Source organism: Aythya fuligula, chromosome 7 (assembly GCF_009819795.1).
Source record: "Aythya fuligula isolate bAytFul2 chromosome 7, bAytFul2.pri, whole genome shotgun sequence".
Lineage (NCBI taxonomy): Eukaryota > Metazoa > Chordata > Aves > Anseriformes > Anatidae > Aythya > Aythya fuligula.
The window spans coordinates 14,001,804-14,020,943 of record NC_045565.1 but is presented as its reverse complement, the minus strand read 5'-3'; the positions used below and the strand labels follow the sequence as shown (position 1 = coordinate 14,020,943).

Below are 19,140 nucleotides of genomic sequence, written 5' to 3'. Positions count from 1 at the left end.
TAATGAATTCCATTTTTTTGGTACTAAAAATAAATAAGAAACAGAAATATAAATACAGAGTTGTATTAAAATTTGGTTTTGAAATTTAAAAAGCATCAGCCCAGTAAAACTCACAGAACTACAATGTACGACACAAGACGGGGATGATACCACAGACACCACAGACATGAAACAGCATGTGTTGGTGTTAAAACTTACAGGCACGTAAACTGGTGGAGCAATCATTAACAGAGACAGAAGAAAGTGGGAAGGTTCTCTCAAGGGTGTCCATGTTACTATGTACACTGCCTGACATGCAAGAGCAGTCACGCTCAGAGCGTCCGCAATCAAAACAACATGCCAGTTTCATTCTCTTGTAGATGGACATCTTGGCTATAACCATGTGTTGGATGGGAGGAGAGGAAGAGCAGCAGGTTAATGGCAAGGTTATATATATAACAAGGCAGCTGGAAGGTAATTTAAGGGATTTAATACAGGCCTTAGTTTATGTTAACAGTCTTGACCCAGGGAAAAAAAATGCATGAGATTATTGATAACATTTTGGCTGTACATTAAAAGTAGGGCAGAAGATAAATTGTTCTTTATTTCTCTTCAGTCTTAAAGGGTGACCGCAGATATGGGAAGTATTACTGATTACAGTCAAGTGTTTGGATCAAAAAAGAACATGGTAAAAACAGAAAATCCTAAGAATATATTTTTTTCCCTTGGCACAATTAATACTGCAGGACTAAAACAACAAGAAAATATAAAGTTGCTGATCCAATAGATGTTTTTGATCTATTCTGCTTCCTGTAAAAGTTGAAAACTTTTATATATATGTGTGTATATATATATATGTATGCATGTATACACAGACAAAAACACACACATATTCTTACATACACACACTCACACATATACATGTATACACATACACACATGTATATAAATAAATTTATCCTCAAACATATGCTGATAATTGTTTTGTATTAAACTGTGCCAGGGAACGCCTTTATTGCAATAAATTACATATTACTGGAGACTTACAAGATGTGCATAAAATTTTCTGAAAAATTGACTTCATTTACATTATATCTTCAGGAATTCAAATTAACTCTTGACAGAATACCAAAATTTGCCGATATAACAGACACAACTAATAATGGCAAATATGCTTGACATTAAAATCAGTTCACAAATAAGGCATCACCAAAAGCACACAGAGCATTGGTCCACTGAAACATGCTGAACCAATCACTGGCACGCTTTTTACCCTGAGGAGTACTGAGTCTGGACAATGCAACTGGATTGAAAGGCACATCAAGAACCAAATAACTGGATGAAGAATTAGGCATTGATTCCAAAAGAATCGCCAGGTTGGAATAGAAAATTTATGTTCTTTAGTCATGGGAAGGACGGTCTTATTGTTATGTATTTCTAGAATCCCATTTTATAACAGAATGCTATTTTATAAATGTAGATGTAATTACCATCACTCAATTTTGTATGTTACCTCAATCACAAGTAAGTTTAATTCTCAAGAACTGCAAAGGCCACTTAAATTGTTTCACATGTTGCACTGAACCAACACTTTTGGTAATGGTTTAGATTGAACTGACTCAATTATACTAAAAACAAAACAGAACACCAACAGGCAAAAACAAAACCTTAAAAGCAAATGCAAGAAAAAGGTAATGTTTCTCTAGCCTGTACCTTCAGTTTAGGATGTCTTTTTTCCTTTTTTTTTTTTTTTTTTTTTTTTTTTTTTTTTTTTTGTATTATAGCAGTAACATTAAATTTGTAATGATTTCTCTCTTTTCTTTTTCCAGTTTTTTAATGCTACAGTCAACAGGGAAGAGGGATTGAAATTGCTCAAATGGGTCAAGTCCTGTTCTAAGGCCTTGATGACTTGCCATACAGTATATTTGTCAAGCAAGGGTAACATTATGATTGTGGAAAACAGGCATTGAGGGAGATGGATGAGTGATCTCTTCAGCAGCGACTCCATTCCTCTAAAACTTTGCTCACATCACTACTGCCATGTTCTTTCAGCATCCTAGTAGAGTTATCTTAGAGCTGTTCAGAAAGTCATCATGCAGCATCAGGCTTGTTCATTGCATGGTACATCATTCCTCATAGCTTGGCTTTTAGTTAGAAGGTTTCCACTGAAGCTTTTGATGCATACACATTCAAACTACATAGAAAATTCAAAACAGCATTTGTTTTCTCATAGTTTCCCTCTCTCTAACTTTTCCCAACATATTCTTTAAAATTGAAAAGTTGGGCAGAGAAAAAAAGTTACCAAAAATGTGGAAGTGTTTCCATCATGCCTATTTTGTTATTTTCACTTCAAGGAAATGAAAAAAAAAAAATAAAGAGCATTTGTGAGACACACTAACAGTAGGTGAGGGAAAAAGAAGGCCCATTTTGTTTTAATTACAGCTGTTTTGAAAGACTTTTTCTAATCAAATGCTGTAAGCAAAACACTGAGCAGAAATTCTCAACTGCTATGTCATTGGTTAGTAACAGTCCCTGGTTTTCATTTACTTGTAGCCATTACTTGTCATTGTAGCCATTACTTGTCAACAGTCAATAATAGGATAGGACATATTTATTAAAATCAAAATAAATTATTCTTAAGGACAAACACGGTTGGGAAGGAAAACTTTTTGTACCATTTTCATAAGACTTAAACCAATGAAGTTGGGAATTTAAGCACTTCTGTTCAATTGGGGAAGGAATCCATGGTGCTTCTCAAAAGTAATGCCCTTTCAGGGACTGTTTTTAACTAGTATTATCAGTTGTTCTGGAGATCATGCATCATTTTAACATTTCACATCATTAACATGCAGGAAACAGGCTCGAACCTGAAAATGTAAGTAGCAGATACCACTTGCTATAAGGCTTTTGATCAATATATAAGCAACTGCATATCAGAGCAATACATTTTGTAAAATTAAAAAAGTAATAAAAAAAACATGCTGTTACTCTTCATTCCTTTTAAACAGTCATTGTTACATTCATACCAAATACAATATTTATTTTCTTTTAAATAAAACAAAACATGGGTTATTATTAGGGATGGCTAGTGACAAGATCAAAGACAAGACAGAAATGATTTCAAATGGTACAAGCCACAAACATACCATTTCCTATTAAACTTCCATAAACATTAACAAAAAATGGGAATCATCAGAGAGACAGGGGGACCTTAAGAACAGCTTATGGGTGGGTGTTAAGTTCATTTGACACCTGTAGTACCCGCGTAAGAATAATCTAATTTCTATTCATAGAAATGTTATGGATGTTCAATAAAACTGTTATTTGTTAGTAAAAAATTAAATTGAGACATAAAGGACATTAATTCCCTATTTCCAATTGAACAATAAATGGATAAAAAGGAAGAGATCCTTCTATTTAGTATGATAACAATCCCCTAGCATTTGTAAAAGTATCAGGGGATGTAATCATGCAAACAGAAATTAGACTAATATAATAATTTACTGACAAAACAAGGCATATATGAACCAGAGACATTTTCTGATTTTGTAAGAACAAAAGGAAAGTAAAATTGTTGAGTTATTTATAAAAGCAAATAAATACTTTAAAAACTTTTTGTTGCAGTTTTTTTGAAAAGGCAATAGCCTTCCTATTCTAATGAGGAAGGAATGTGCCTTTGATGTCTACACTTCTAGCAATACCTTGCTTTCTGATGTCAAAAACTCAAAAAAGTCCAGTCAAAATTTCTAGATTATCTGGATCTGAAATGTTACTTAGTGCTCACAAACAGTAATGGGAAATATTTCCAGCTGCAAAAATAAGCAAAGGAAGCTGCAGATTATTCTCTATCTAAGATGTCATGGAACAGCTCCTTAAAAAAAAAAAAAAAAAAAAAAAAAAAAAAAAAAAAAAAAAAAGTTAGAACAAAGTATCCCTTTATCTTGGCGCCTTTTTTTTTTTTTTTTTCCTGTTTTGTTTTGAACTTTACAGGCTACCCAATCCTAGCATTCCACCCATCACTACAGCAGTTTTCCTTGTGACCTCAATGGTAACAAAAAGTAGATCTACGAGGACATCTAGTGGATCTCCATGAGACAACAGCTGGTTACGAATCTGAACTGTAGCTTGCTTGACTAGCAAATGGTTAAAAAAGGGTCCCACTACACTTAAGAATTGAAATGCATGTCATGCAATGTCATTTCAATTCATCAAGTTCTCATAACCCACACTAAAAGCAAAATAACAACAGCGTTAAAGGAAGACCAGACTGATTTAATCGCTTTGAGGGATGTTGGTTAACATGAGACTAAAATATTGAATGGACTTTGCCCAGAAAAATTTGTTTTCTGAAAAATACAGCAACATAACTTAATTTGTTTGTGATAATTTATCTCTTACCACAACAGGCAAAGCTCTCTCTCCACTATTTAAGTTTTACAGAATAACTTCAAGACCACCTACTCAGCTGTTCACTAATCTTACAATTTTTCTAATTAAAGGCAATTGGTTAGTTGTTTGCTGTAATTCATATTACAGCATATTACTGTTCTTTGTCAAAACTGTAGAAACAGTGGACATTCTGCCCCATTTTAGTAGCTAAAAGAAGTAATGCTGTATTTATAGACCAATTCATTTTAATATTCAATTATCTTCATGAACTTTCCTTCATTGCCATAAAGACTCTCAGCCAATGTACTCCCAAAGCTAGTTGCATTTCTAGGCAAACTGAAGCTATTGGGGATTTGGGAGAAGTAAAGAAAAGCCAAACATGCATGAACTTTTTTTTTTTTTTTTTTTTAATACTCTTCTAGCATGAAGAGCTTTTTTGATTGATTATTTATTATTATTTAAACTAGTTTATCTGAGTTTATGTGGTCCAGAAAGACCTCAATTTATTATTTTAAAATTATTTTAAAATGAATTATTTTAAATGAATTATTTTATTGCAGTTTTTTAAAATGAATTTAAAATACATACATTGCAGTAAATAAATCCAAATTACCACCACTGTTTTGCCTCTAGGTCAATTGGATGCATTATTTTATCCATAGCAATTTGTTTCTTTTTTGGTTTATTGATTCTTACTATACTGTCCTGACAATCTGCTTTTCTGAGTTCCCTGTCTTTCTGCTGTATCATTCTCTTGGCTAGCAATAGATACTTGGAGAAATTTCTGTTCTATATATGAATAATTTCTATTACAATGGGATCTTAATTCTTTAGTGTAGTAATGGCAGCACAATTCACAGTTTAAAAAAAAGTGATTAATGATTATCATAATGAAGGCCATCATAATTACAAGATGGCCAATGCTCTATCATGCAACTCCAGGGGCATCAACTTTTCCTGTATTCTTTTCAAGACCCTACAGTGTGTACAGCTGAGAGGGGAAAAATATCACAATCGGGATTAAAATCTTAAGTGTTATCAAAAACAAATTCATAATATATGGTGAAATGGTGAAAAAATCTCGTAGCCTCACTTATTTAGAATAGCTGTGGTTGTATAGTATCATTAGCACCCTCAACCTGGTACAGTAATGTTTCATTGCAGCTATGAATATTTGATCCCTCTTGCTGTTTGAAAAATCAAGCCAACACTACCTATAACCAATATATTTTTTGCAGTGTTTGTATTCCTAGGGAACTAATTCTTTCCATGTTTTATCTATTTAAATTATTAGCACCTTGCACACTAAAAGTGACTGACAAGAGCCTCCATAGATTCTGTATATTTTGAAGTGGTATGACTCAGTTTAACATGAAGTGGTCTATAAATTTCATATCCTATATATAATAATAATAATAATAATATAACACTTTACAGTTGTAAAAACTTGAAAAAACAATGTGGCTCTCTACTCATGTATTTTCACAGCAAGCAAAACTGTTATAGCTGGGGAAAATAATCACTGTACCTTGTTTGTTGTTGAGGATAGTTTTGGGTTTATATATTAAACATATTAATTCACTGTCTGGCTTTCCTCCTACCTCCCTGATTTTTGTCAGTGGGGAGAAGGGAGTTAGATAAGGACAGTATAAGACTGCTGTGTTGTCCATTGTGTCAACTATGCAATTGAAAAGACAAAATACAAAAAATATATATATCTAAAACGTATCTGACAACGAATTCAGTTTAAATGGGCAAACAGTGCTATAGTGCTATTACCCCAGCCTAACCGATAGCCCTGCAAATTCATGAGAGATCTCTAGAATCATTTCAAGGAAATGCCACTGCCTAGATCTCACTTTCAAATAGGGATAAAAGAGCAGGTTCTGAAAAAAAGGACAAAAAAGTGGAAAAGGGGAAAACTGCTGTATTTTCTTCAACGTCACCCTAATCTCCGTGGGTGTAAACGATGAGAAACTTGTGGGTATGACGTCACTGCTACATGCAACATAAATAAAGAAAAGAACCAAAATACTGAACAAAAATACTCTCTGCTAGAGAAAGACAGGTTGGACCGCACTCTGGGCTACAGGGAACCCATTTTTACTCACAATAGATCACTATCAGTGTGCAGTTAAAATATAGTAGGGGCCGTGTTCCAAGGCAGCAAGAGGAAAAATAAATCAAAAGTTTGTCAATTGTCATAGATTACAAGAAATTTCTTCAAACACATCAATGTACACATGATATGTCCCCTCTGGGGTTCAACCCCCATGGTTCACAGCAAGCACTGTCACTGGAAAAAATATATGCAGAATTAGACCACAGCTGTTGCACAGAAGGAAACAAACAGGAGGAGTAGGTCATCCACTTTAGAGTTTTCATCCCAACATGGCTTCATTTTATCTAAATATATACATGTATTTGGCCCCTTGAGAAAAAACTACAGTTAAATGGAATTGGAAAGAAACTGAAAGCATTCTGAAAATATATTAACAATCTGTGAATAAAATTTCCACACAAGCATTGCTCTGTACAACGTGACATCAGCACTCATATGTTATTCAGGGACAGGGATGGGTAAGGAGAAGGAGGGATGGAAGAAACTGCAAAAGGAAAGCAAGGTTACTTTAATTATCCCTGGCCTTGTGGAAACGTACCGATCTGCCCTGAATTATTAATATTAGGTCTAACAGTTTTGGACAACTGGCTATGTAGGTCAGACTCACGTTTAGACCCCAACAATACCACAAGCTAACATTCAGACAGCATCTAAATTGATGTGCAACCTCAGATGCATTATTAAAGAATGTGGTTTTCAAGTGTCACAGGAAGCTGCATTAATTAAAGCCACAATAATTCGGATTTCCATTTAAAGAAGATATTCTTTCACATATAATTCACCTGAATGTGCCAATATTTTTACATAAAACCTTTCATCTTACACATTTTTCCACATTCAGCTGTCTCTAATTGCTATGTTGTTCACTAATTTATATATATTTATCATATAGGACTATATATATGCATGTGTGATTATTCACAATGTCTTTTGAAAATCACATTGACAGATTAGCTGTTGACAGAGCAGTTGACAGTTTCTTAATTCAGTAGGGAAAGAGTTTTCATAATTTATGCTTTGTTTTGGTTAGACTGCATTTTTAAGACCAACAATTTGTATAGCTTATAGATGGATAACATAGTGAAGATTTTCAAAAGTGATAGTGATTTGAAAGCTAAAACTAAGGCATCTTACTTGAATAATAGACTGCACTAAAGACTTACCTTTAAAAAAATAAATCCAATCCCATGAAAGGGATCTCAAGATCACCAAAAATCACTAATTACTGTTGATTTTCTTTTTTTTTTTCTGATTAACAGTAATTTGAAAGCAAAACAATTATATTATTCCTAATAGTTGTGAACATTCCACTAAGTGGAAGCTATTCTGAAAGCTGTGCTGAAAGTTGCCAAATATCATGATGTCCTCAACTGTATGCCTGGGTGTGGGGGGGGAGAGGGGGGGAGGCGGGAGGGAAGGGGAAAGGCAATGGGGCAGATGGGGGATAAAGGTGAAATGACAACAAAAGAGAAATTTAAGATTTTGCTGTCTTTTTTTTTTTTTTTTTTTTTCTTCTTCTCCTTTCTCACCCTCCTTTGTGCTCAGTGCTCACTGCAGCAGCTCTGACAGCCTCCTTTCTCAGCCTCAGCCTAACCCCATCACCCCATCATTTTTCTTCTACATCTTGGCAACATCCCTTCACTTATTGAACTGATACACTGATACATGTGACCCTTCCTTCTGGGACATTTTCTAGTGTCGCACACAGAAGCTGTCACTCTCACCTGTCCTTGGCCTGCTATTGAAAATAGAGCCATAACATTGGCTGGGGGACAGGATCCTCTGTTTCCTTGCTGATTTCCTAGCACTAAGGTTACATGAATGTTCACACTCCTGTAGTTTGTACTGTGTTTTCCAGCTTCTTCCAATATATAGATCTCCCATTAAAATGACAATCTTCAGGTTTTTTTTTGTTTTGTTTTGTTTGTTTGTTTTTGTGTGTGTGTGTGGTCAGCATTGGACAAAATTTAACAGGTAACATATTTCTCCTTCTTAAGCATTGGGTAATTTGGAAAAAAAGATTGGCTTTGTGAGTTACAGGCACTCTAAGGCATCTGTAACTTGCTTTACCAGAACTTGCTCAGCACTCACACTGGCTTTGGCAGCAGTTCCAAGGTCACGTTCTCACATGGATAAACTGTTCTTGAACGATATGTTTGGCATTTTTTTTTTATTTTTTTATTTTTTTGAAATATGTTAGGCAATGCATACATTCCTTTCACATCAGGCACGCTTTCCATGTGCTTTACTCTCCTTGTGGCTACTGGGATAAAAATCCCATTTTCTGTCAGTTCCTCAGCTGTTTTTTCTCAATTATATTACTTTGTTCCATGCTCCTATTTTCTGGGAGAAGAGTTTATTTAGAATTCATCAGTTTCAAATGGCCCTTAAAGGTAGATAAAGTCCATTTTAGTTTTTTGTTTTGTTTTGTTTTGTTTTTGTTTTTGTTTTTCCAAGAGAGTGCAATGATGATGAGGTGACTGGATCAATAAATAAGACAGTTTTGTTTGTTTCTTTGTTTTCCTCCTCCTAAAAGTACAGGTAGAATAGTTGTGATCAAACTCTTTTGAGATATTTCATTTTGACTAATCAGTGCTTTTGTAGTCTATGATCTTTTTCATAACAGAAAATCATGGAACGCACATATTCACACACCAATTGAGAAAAGGATCCCTAAACCCTTTAGATTTCAATAGTACAAATACGCATGGGTCAAACCCAACTGTGTCCCAAACTACGTTGTGACAATTTCTGCAAAACATCTTTTAAAAGTATGTATAGATAAAATACTAATGTCTACATAGTTATAAATATACAAATGCAAAGTCTGATTTAAATTTCCAAGCTCAATTATTACTTCACACACAATTTTCCAAAGAATTTAAACAGCAGACTTAAGAACCTTACTAAAACAAATGTTAGCATTAGAGCTATGGAATCTATTGAGAGCAGATATTTAAGGCACCAATATTTTATTTCTTTCAGATAATCCCTCACTTCAACAGTAACAATAATTTATTTCAATAATAGTTTATTTCAACTGTTACAATATGAAATATTAATCCCTAGATTAATCTTTTGCAGAATTGTGTTCAGCAAGGAAAACAAAAGCTCTTTACAGAAAACTATTGAAATTACTGGATTACTGCATGGTATGAATGAGAGCCTCACTGTTAGCTCATTCTTAATTCAGAAGCCTCCAAATCAGATCTATCTTGGTTTAATTTAACTTTTGTCTGTTTTGGATGCTAATGGACTTTTTTATATGGAAACAGGTGTGACTGGTGTGAAATTTAATAAAATTATTTCCAAAATGCAAATGCACTTATTATTTTGTTGTGAAATATACTTTTTTATCTTTTCTATACCACCGTGTAAAACATGTAAATGCATGTACAGATATTCTTCAAGGCTGAACTGTTCAAGGAAAGAAGAGGAAGGGATTGATAGAAATATTACTTACGCCGTTTGCAGCCACATTTTTTTATTCTTTTGGGATCTGTGATGTCATCATGACAGGCCTTGCAGTAAAAAAATGCCCTAGAGAGACAGAATGGAAGAACTGACACATTTCTTAATCCATACAAATGAAATTAGTCCCACATTTCCTCTTGTTGCAGTGCCAAATTAATGAAACATGCCAGCACTAATTTCCTTTAATCTCTGAAGTTTTAGACATTTAAAGTAGGAAATATTTGCTGCAAGACCATTACATTCAAACATAAGACTCCAAATTTGTGTTTCTTTTCATGTACTTTTTAAAGTAATTTTTTAAAATAATTGGGAGAAGGGATGATAATTGTGACACAGTGTATCAGTGCAGTTGTCTTTCATCTTAGAGAAGAGCATCCACTGAATTTTGCTGAGTGAGAGTGTGTGTGTGTATATATGTATCAGTAAACATATATATATAGAGAAAAATATTTAATGTATTCTCTGTTCTTATCAGATATACTTTTTTTTTTTTTTCAAGACCATCTAGTATCCTGGGCCAATTTTTCAGCCCAGTCATAAGTAGGACATACTTTTATATAAAATAAGAGATTGTAATGTGATCAATGTGACAACAGCAACAGACACACCATTTGCAAGAAATACAAAAAATAAATTAAAAGAAAGAAAATCCACCCAAAATTAGTTAATTTCTAAAGGAATAATAAATGAAAGAACTAGCATTAGTTTAGATTAAGACTAGATTTTTTTCTTTGATATTAGAGCAGAATCATACCAGTTTTGAAAAGTCAAGCAAGTCAAATAGAAAGTCAAAATAAAAAAAAAATGCAATTATTAAAGTGAACAGTCCAGGTCTCCACATAACCTTTTTTTTTTTTTTTTACTGCTCATTGACTTAGGATGGTTGGATTGCTACAACACTAGAGAGGTCATTGAAACAGAAAAATCTACAGCCAAAAGCATAAAAATAAAAATAAACAATAAATACACAGTCTCTGTGTAAACACAAACACAACTAGTTACCTAATTCACATAGTCACAAATTTATCTAAGATATTTCACATCTCTGAATTACAGAAGATTTAGTGCAGGACAAAGATGGCAGGTCCAGTATATGAGGTATTGACCAAAAAATACAAATTGAAATTTGCAACAAGACTTCATTAAATGCTATTAATGTTTCTGATGTTTCGTAATGTTCTGATGTTTCGTGATGTTCTAATGTTTCGTAAGTCTTCAATGTAGCAGACTTAGTTTCTCTGAGACTTCCAGAAAATTTACCCTTCCTAGCTGTTAAATTGTCTTAGTCTTTCCAAGACTCAAAACATAAAATGAAAGAACCCTTTCTGAGCATGTGCATACTTTGTTGCAGTAAGGTTCTGGCCTTCAAAATGTTCACCTTTCACAAAATAGACAATTACTACCTATAAGCAAATGAGAATTAAATATTTTTCACACCATGAGTGTGTGAGCAACGACATAAGGAAAGAGAAGAAAACTGTCTACAAATTCTATGGTTTTTTTTTTTTTTTTTTATATATATAATTTTTATTTTTTTTCCACTTAAAACGTAGTTCCCAGTACCAAACAAGAATCAACTATCACAGATATTCCCTCATACAGTCTCCTGACCTCGCTTGGACTGAGGTTATTTCTACAGCATGTTTATAAAGTCCACTAAGGAACAAATGTCCTAAGGAGTTTTTCCACTTCAATGTGGAAAGAGCAAATGCCTGAAGTAACTGCTGTAATAAAATCATTCCTCTATATAATTGGGCTGAATTAAGTGTAGTTCTGATGTTAGAACTAAAATGTAAGCAGATAAAGAAGGATAATGTTCTTTGTATGATATTTAAACACTCAAGATTTTACACGAACTTGTTTGCCTAGGTATAATTGTTTCTAATAAGAATCTATTATAATAGGTATAATTGTTTCTAATAAGAATCTATAATTGTTTCTAATAAGAATCTATTATTCTAAAATGCAAAAATAATTCTAGCAAGATGAATAATAGCATATTTCATTGTTTGAATATATGACTAGTAATTTTAAAATAGCCTAAAGGAGCTGCAATTTCTCCAGTAATATATAACACAAACCCATAATAATTTGAATTTCAGGTATATAACTTGTTTATTTTCATCTTATTGACCTTAAGAAAAAATAAATATTCTTCCTGAAGAAAAAAAAAAAAAAATCTCGAACATTTTCCTGACTTTGATTCATAGCTCCAAAGGTTGAAATCAACAATTTTCATATTAAAATTTTTTTTTTTTTTAGTTGAAGCACATCTGATAATGATTTGTTTTGCATAGAACAGCTAAGGAATGTCTGAAGGGAGGTGGCATATTTCTAAACAAAGCCTTCTGCTAAAAGCCATGCAGAAGTGGGAATTCCTATTCAGCTTGCAATTAGATAAAACATGCCTGATGAATGATGTGCAAATTTTCCCTAAACATATTAATAACAGTCAACCGGCCATAAAAATGATATGTCAGGTAATTTACAAACACCTAATACCTCAATATAGGAGCATGTAGACTGATATTTAAACGTAAAAAAGTGAAAGTGAAGAAAAGAACGCTGAAAGGCAGTGTGCCTGAGGCCACACTAGGTGCAAAGATGGTGCTTGAAAAGTGAGAGGACAGAGGCCTTGCTGTGCTCTTTTGTATTTTTCATCTAGACAAACACCATCTTAACTCTTCCAACAAAAATATAATTCAAGTTCTTAGTGATTTCACTATTTTGATGTTTTGACTTTCTTTAAATATTTATAACAAACATGCATTACTTAAATATTAATTTCATGTTAATTATACAAAGTTTAGGACTAAGTAAACATTATCATTTAGTATTTTATCTTTTTTCAATCCTATGGATAGACATCAAATAATTATTTATTTTAAAAACTATTTTCTCACATTGCTATTTTATTCCTTCAAAGCATCTTATAATCATAATAGACCAGAGTTCATATGTTTTGTCCTAAACACAATACCATAAAACTCTTTTTCATCTAACACAAATCTAAAACATCCAAATACACTGAACCAGCGAAATTCTCTACAATGGTTGAATACATTATACTGTTCTAGTTTGATTTATGATTATGTGAACAGAGAATATGTAGTTCCATCCAAGAAAAATGACAAGAACGTAAATATTATTATGCTAATGCAATTACCGAATAAATACAACAGCTTGCTCACATCAAATATCTGATAGTCTGTATATAAATAAGAACTACTCTAAACCTGAAACTTGGAAAAAACTGTCAACCCAGTTCTGTCTGAGAGTAACTCCACTGAGACAAATTAACTTACAGAGAAACCAGATCAAAATATTTTACACTTTCCAGTAGGACTTTGAATTATTTTTTTTTTCACATTTGTTGTAAAATTATTTCACTTCTTGATACTTAGCACTAGAGTAAAAAAAAAATAAAAAAATAAAAAAATTGTTTCATGAATGTGTCAGTTCAATTTTCCCTGAGAATCTTCCAACATGTTAGAATGAAAATTAGTTGAGGTATTTATAAGAAAAACAAAACAAACAAACAAAAAAACCCTGTATATTAAATTTTAAAACAAAAATTTGTGAATTACCTTTTTACTTCTTTGGCATCACTTGCAATGAAGAATCCTAAGGTACCTTCTTGAATCTTGACATGGTTTCCAGGATTGATTAATATGCTGTTCGATGAAACAAAAACAACAACAACAAAATTACTTTTAACTGAATATTCAAAAATATCTTTATTTTATTCTATTATAGGGGACCCACTAGATAGGAAAGGCTGCCAGGAAATTTTAAGCCATTCTTCCTTGAAATTTCCAATCAAATAACATTTTCCACATGCCATTGCTTTAACAAAAACATAAATTTGAGACATCCACATGCTTTTCCCCCAAATCACACCATTCAAGTGTTTACATCTCTATTTATATGTTTTTGCATGAAATGCATACTGTGCAATATAACAAAGCCTCTCAGAAATAGGATGTGTGAAGCTGAGCTTTTCAGCTCTCTTGCTCTGCCATAAAAAGTGGTGAAAAATTCAAAATATTGTGAAAAGAACCAGCAACCACCACTCGATAACAACACAAAAAGTCATTTATGAAGCTAAACCCTTCTATGCAAATTTTTGCCAATTTCTAGTGAAATAGAATGTTAATGGGACCCCTATCTGGACATACAACGTTATTGCTTAAAATAATAAATACACATACACTCAAGGGGAATGGTACAAGACAACCAGTCACGATAGCTGAAAAAACATAAAATGAATTAAAAAAAAATTAAAACACTGCTATACAGCCATGGAAGAACAAAAATAACCCAACCACACTGACATCCTTAGCTAAATATGATGAAGGAAATTATAAACTGCTATAAAGAACTGAGGTACCCTATAATTCTTTATGAATTATTGTATTTTCATAAAGATTTAACAGTAGATATTACTTAAGGAAATTCACAAAACACCAAGCTAAATATGCATATGCAGATAGAGATAGACATAAGTATAATCTTCTATTACTATTGTGTAATATGACTAATTTTTTAACTTGATAAAATTAAATAAACTTTTCAAAAGTTCCCACTTTTTTTTTTTTTTTTTAAGAAAAAAAAAACAGTCTTTGTTAGTCAGTATAGTAATGGCACACATGCAATCCAAAGTGTATAAAGACTACTAGCAATTCAAATGCCAGTATAAAGATACCTATAGAAAAATAGATAAAGCACATATCTGGATAGACATACATTACTTAAATTAAAAGATCACAAATCTTTGATGTTACTGGTAGGAGGAAAAATGGATCTCAGAAGATCTCATATTCAAAATAGTATTTATTTTCTATATATTAGTAATAAATATTTGTGACAAATAATATACCTGAAAGCTTTATATATTCACATGCTTATGTGTGATTACACATGCACAAAAGGCTGTATAAAAAGAATATTCAGGCTGCAAAATAAAACACTTAAGAATTAAAAGGGTGGTCATACAGACATAATTTAGCCCCCATTATGCAGTCATTATGATAAGATCTTTAATTTAATATTCACAAGCTACATTTTTGTTACAATCTGAGACTACATTCAGGAGCATCTTACTGCCATTACTCTAGACGTGGATTTGTGTAGTTTATCTTCCTTATGTACTGCAGTGTTCATCAGAACAGCATACAGAAGACTCAAAGATATGTAATTTATTTTACTACAAAAATGAAGATATAATGCTATTCCATTTTACAGATGACTCAATAGACTGATGACTCAATAGAGTCACTACGAGATAAACCATCTATTAATTTGGGATGCCTACAGCCTATTTTTTTTTGTTAGTATTTAGCATTGCTTATCTCCTTATGCAGTTTCCAGGGACTTTTGCTGCAAGTAAAAATGCTTGGCATTTCCAAAAACCTAGCCTCTGGTTCCCAAAATAACAAACACTTAATCAGAGATCACTTATAAAAATTTTGATTTAATTTATTAGCTCACTCTCACACAGATTTTGTACGGCAGAGGCAGAAATAGAAATTAGTTTTCAAAGTAAGTGTTTACCAAGATACCTTTCACTTTCCTTCATTCACAGTTTCTATCTTTGCAACACTTTGAAAGGAGAGGAAAACTAGAGAAAATGGAATGTATCACCAGAGAAAGCAGGTTCACCTCCATAGCAAAAAAATGAAACGGGATGGTTTAAACACGTTCTATAATGCACACAGATAAATGGCAATGAATTAAGGTTGCATAGCTGAATTTCACATCTGGTATTTCATTTCTCGGTGTTTTGGGCTTACTGGTTGGGCTTGCAAACCAAAACATATATTTAATGCAGTTTTAAAATGTAATAAAGCTGACAGAAAACAGAACAATCAATCAAACAAAAATTTAAAATAAAAAATGATTTCTTTATAGGAAATCAGTCACTTAAGTCACAAACAGGCTTGGAAAATTTACATTCCTTGCACAAACTTTTGTCACTTGAGTCAACGGAATGCTTATTGGCTGTTCCAGAGACAGCTTAGCAGGCCATCATTAAGGCAGATAAGACATATACAGTCTAATACACCAATACACTCACAGAAAAAAATAGAAATAAAAATGGGAATGGCCAATCTCAAAAGCCTATGAGCCTAGGTAAAACACTTCTCAAGAACCATCACGGAATCATTCTGATAAAAAATCTCCAAATTGTTTCTACCAAAACATTCTATCTTGTCCTTTTAAAGTACATCTTCCATCTTCAACCTTTCCCCTTCCCTGCCTCCTTATCCTTAATCTGCAGTTTTGCTCATAATTTAGCTATCTTCTACAGATGCTAGTCTCATTTGCTTCTTTCAAGCTGATCCTTCTAAAATATGCAATATATATATATATATATATATATACATATATATATATAAAATACAGTTAGGTTTGGCTATTTTTCTTGGGTACCAATGAGTACTGCATTGTCAGAACACTTTTTTGTTTTGTTTTGTTTTTTGGTTTTTTGTTTTTTGGTTTTTTTTGGACCCTATTTCATTCTTTGACATTAATTGTGGCAGTATTACAGCCTTTCAGTGAAAACAGAGGAACACATTTCTTAACATAGACACAACTTTTTTTCTTCCTTTTTTTTTTTTTTTTTTTTTCCCTCACAGAACTTAAAGCTTGACAACATAATGAGCAGCTCTTTTAAGAAGCAGTGAATGTAATCTCAAATCAGAAGGAACTGGCTTCATTTAAGTTGCAAACATACTGAGAGCATGATTTTGTATCTCAATGTTTTCTGAGACACATGAAATCAGTTCAGTGAAATCAGTGTATAGACTTTATTTTTGTCATAATTCATTCACATATACTTATTTTCACAAATACAGTGTATTTATAGCCACAAAATATAGATATGATCACAGTTAATGTAGTATGACCCCAGCAGCAAAATTGTCTGCTGGGAATAAAAAATAATTTGCTCCATCACTGCTATTGACAATGAGTTACAGGAAAAACTCATAAAGCTTTTGTTTTATAGGGACACACTGATATTTAAACAGAGCAAATTCATGAACAATTTCTACCGAGTCTATACGGATTTATTAAATATGCTACTTATTAAAACACCAATCTCTCTTATGAGACCTGGAGTGTCATTAGCTAAAGCTATGCTTTGATAAGCACTCACTTTAATATGTACAGCAAGGGAAATGTTTTGAATTTGAAGACATAAGTAAAAGGAAAAAAAAGGACAAAAAAAGAAATAATATAACAGACTTAAGAGTATACCAAGAAGAATGCATCCGTCAGTTATTTAGAGATGCATGTATTTGCTGAAGCAGTTCATGAGAATGTGCATACATATATCCTCCCAGATGAGAAGTATATGACAAAGGAAATTTGTGTTTTAAGAGGGAAAGCTTCAGCTAACTTCTCCTATTTATATATTGCCAAGGCTGTGGGGCTTTGCAGGTATAGAAAAACACAGGAAAAGGAGAAATGACAGAAATCCATTATGTTTAATGGGAAGATATATGGATAACCCATATTCATTCTGTGCCATGTATTGGAAAGTGTTATTTAAAATGACATCCCCAATTTTTCCAAATATGTATGTTTTCATCATATAACAATTTGATTTTCATGTCTGTGAAAAAAGCACACTAAAAGCAAGGAATAGCTAGTAGTTAAAATCTGAGATCTTAATTACATTTTACCCTTTTATAACATTTCTAGTTTAGGTTACCTCATACACTAATCAAAGCAATAGCAATCTCAAAAAACTTTCACTCATAATTTCCTTAACAATTTTAGTCCCAGAAATACAATCCTTAAAAGAAACCTTTTCATGACAGGTTTGACATGATGTTGCCATATATACATATATAACCTTTTGCATTGCTTGCTCCTTCATACATGAAAATTTAGAATACATGGCAATTAAAGCCATAGAAGTTGAACATTTATAAATCAAATATGATTTAATGTGATTAACAGTAATTTAATTTACTTTATCAGTATGAACTTAGGAAAAGTCATTTCCATTAGCTTATGATAAGACTAAAATTTGTTGGTAAGCCCCTTGTGGAGTGTAAAATGACATTTAGAAAACTCTGCTTTATACTTAGCTGTTATATAGCAAAGGTTAGTGCATTTGCTAAAGAAGATTCACCTGGTAACTATATGCAAGACTGTGCATCTAAGAGTAATGTTAATGTCATATATCAAAAATATGGAAATCATCTAATTGTACTCTCAGGAATCATGAATGATAAAAGCTATACAGTTGAAACTGGGTTTCCAGACAGACTGAAAGCATGTGAATCACAAATAGGAATTAGTGCATATTTAACAAGTAAAATTTAAAAAAAAAAAAAAAAAGAAAAAAAATAGTTAGAAAAACAGTAAAAGAATGCTTGGGGACGTTTTTTATTTAGACAGTTCAATGGAAACTTAAGATATGATGGCTTTTCCACATGTTGGTGGAGAAAAGGTATCTAATAGTAACTGTGTTAATTCTGATTTATTTACTCACTTACTAGATTATATACTATGATTATACTAGTTGCAGCTCTTTGATGCTTGCTTAACTTCAATTACTGAAGAATATCTGAAGGAGAACCTGACATAGTTTTGAACTGTAGGAGAGTTTGTGAACTGACACTAACAAAACTAATTACTTTCAACTAATTGTATTTTACTAATTGCTGCTGCTGGGTGATATCTATTTGTCTCTTACTTACAGATGTCATACAAGTTGGAAGAGAATTATGTTTCTTGTGTTGAATCACCCTTATAAAGTTTGATGGCTGATCTACTTGCATTTTATTAGGATTTATAAAATGTTACTTTTAATCAATTTTCAGTATTTAGTAGTATATGAAAATTATTTCCTGGAGCTTTCTACAATATTTAGCTCTCTATTATATGAGATGCATATGGGAAAAAAATAATAACCAATCAGCTTTAGAGTCTGAATCATAGTTACACACTATCTGCATTTATTGGCAAGCAACTTGTGAAATGGCATGGCTCTGCAATTTTCAACTTGAAACTGAGCAGGCTTCCATTACTGCGCAAGTTGAAAATGAACATAACTTAATGAAAATGTACTCTTAATCTAGGCATAGCATTTCTATGGTAGAAGATTCTTAGATTTGTATAACCGTCAGTCTTTTCTGAGAAAAAAATTGAGGCATAATTTT

General features: G+C 32.5%; 1 protein-coding gene across 30 annotated transcripts in view; it reads right to left on the bottom strand.

The window, feature by feature from the left end:
- KCNMA1 (potassium calcium-activated channel subfamily M alpha 1) overlaps positions 1-19,140 on the bottom strand; it is a 470,776-nt gene that overhangs the window by 88,589 nt on the left and 363,047 nt on the right. For 17 of the 30 annotated variants that reach the window (XM_032191476.1, XM_032191474.1, XM_032191475.1 and 14 more), the window contains 3 exons: positions 13,552-13,638; positions 9,954-10,030; positions 199-372 (listed from right to left, as the gene is read on the bottom strand). In XM_032191476.1, coding sequence (XP_032047367.1) covers positions 199-372; positions 9,954-10,030; positions 13,552-13,638 — 338 coding nt within the window. The remainder of the gene's footprint in view (positions 1-198; positions 373-9,953; positions 10,031-13,551; positions 13,639-19,140) is intronic. The other 13 variants (XM_032191479.1, XM_032191480.1, XM_032191483.1 and 10 more) reach the window with 1 other exon arrangement.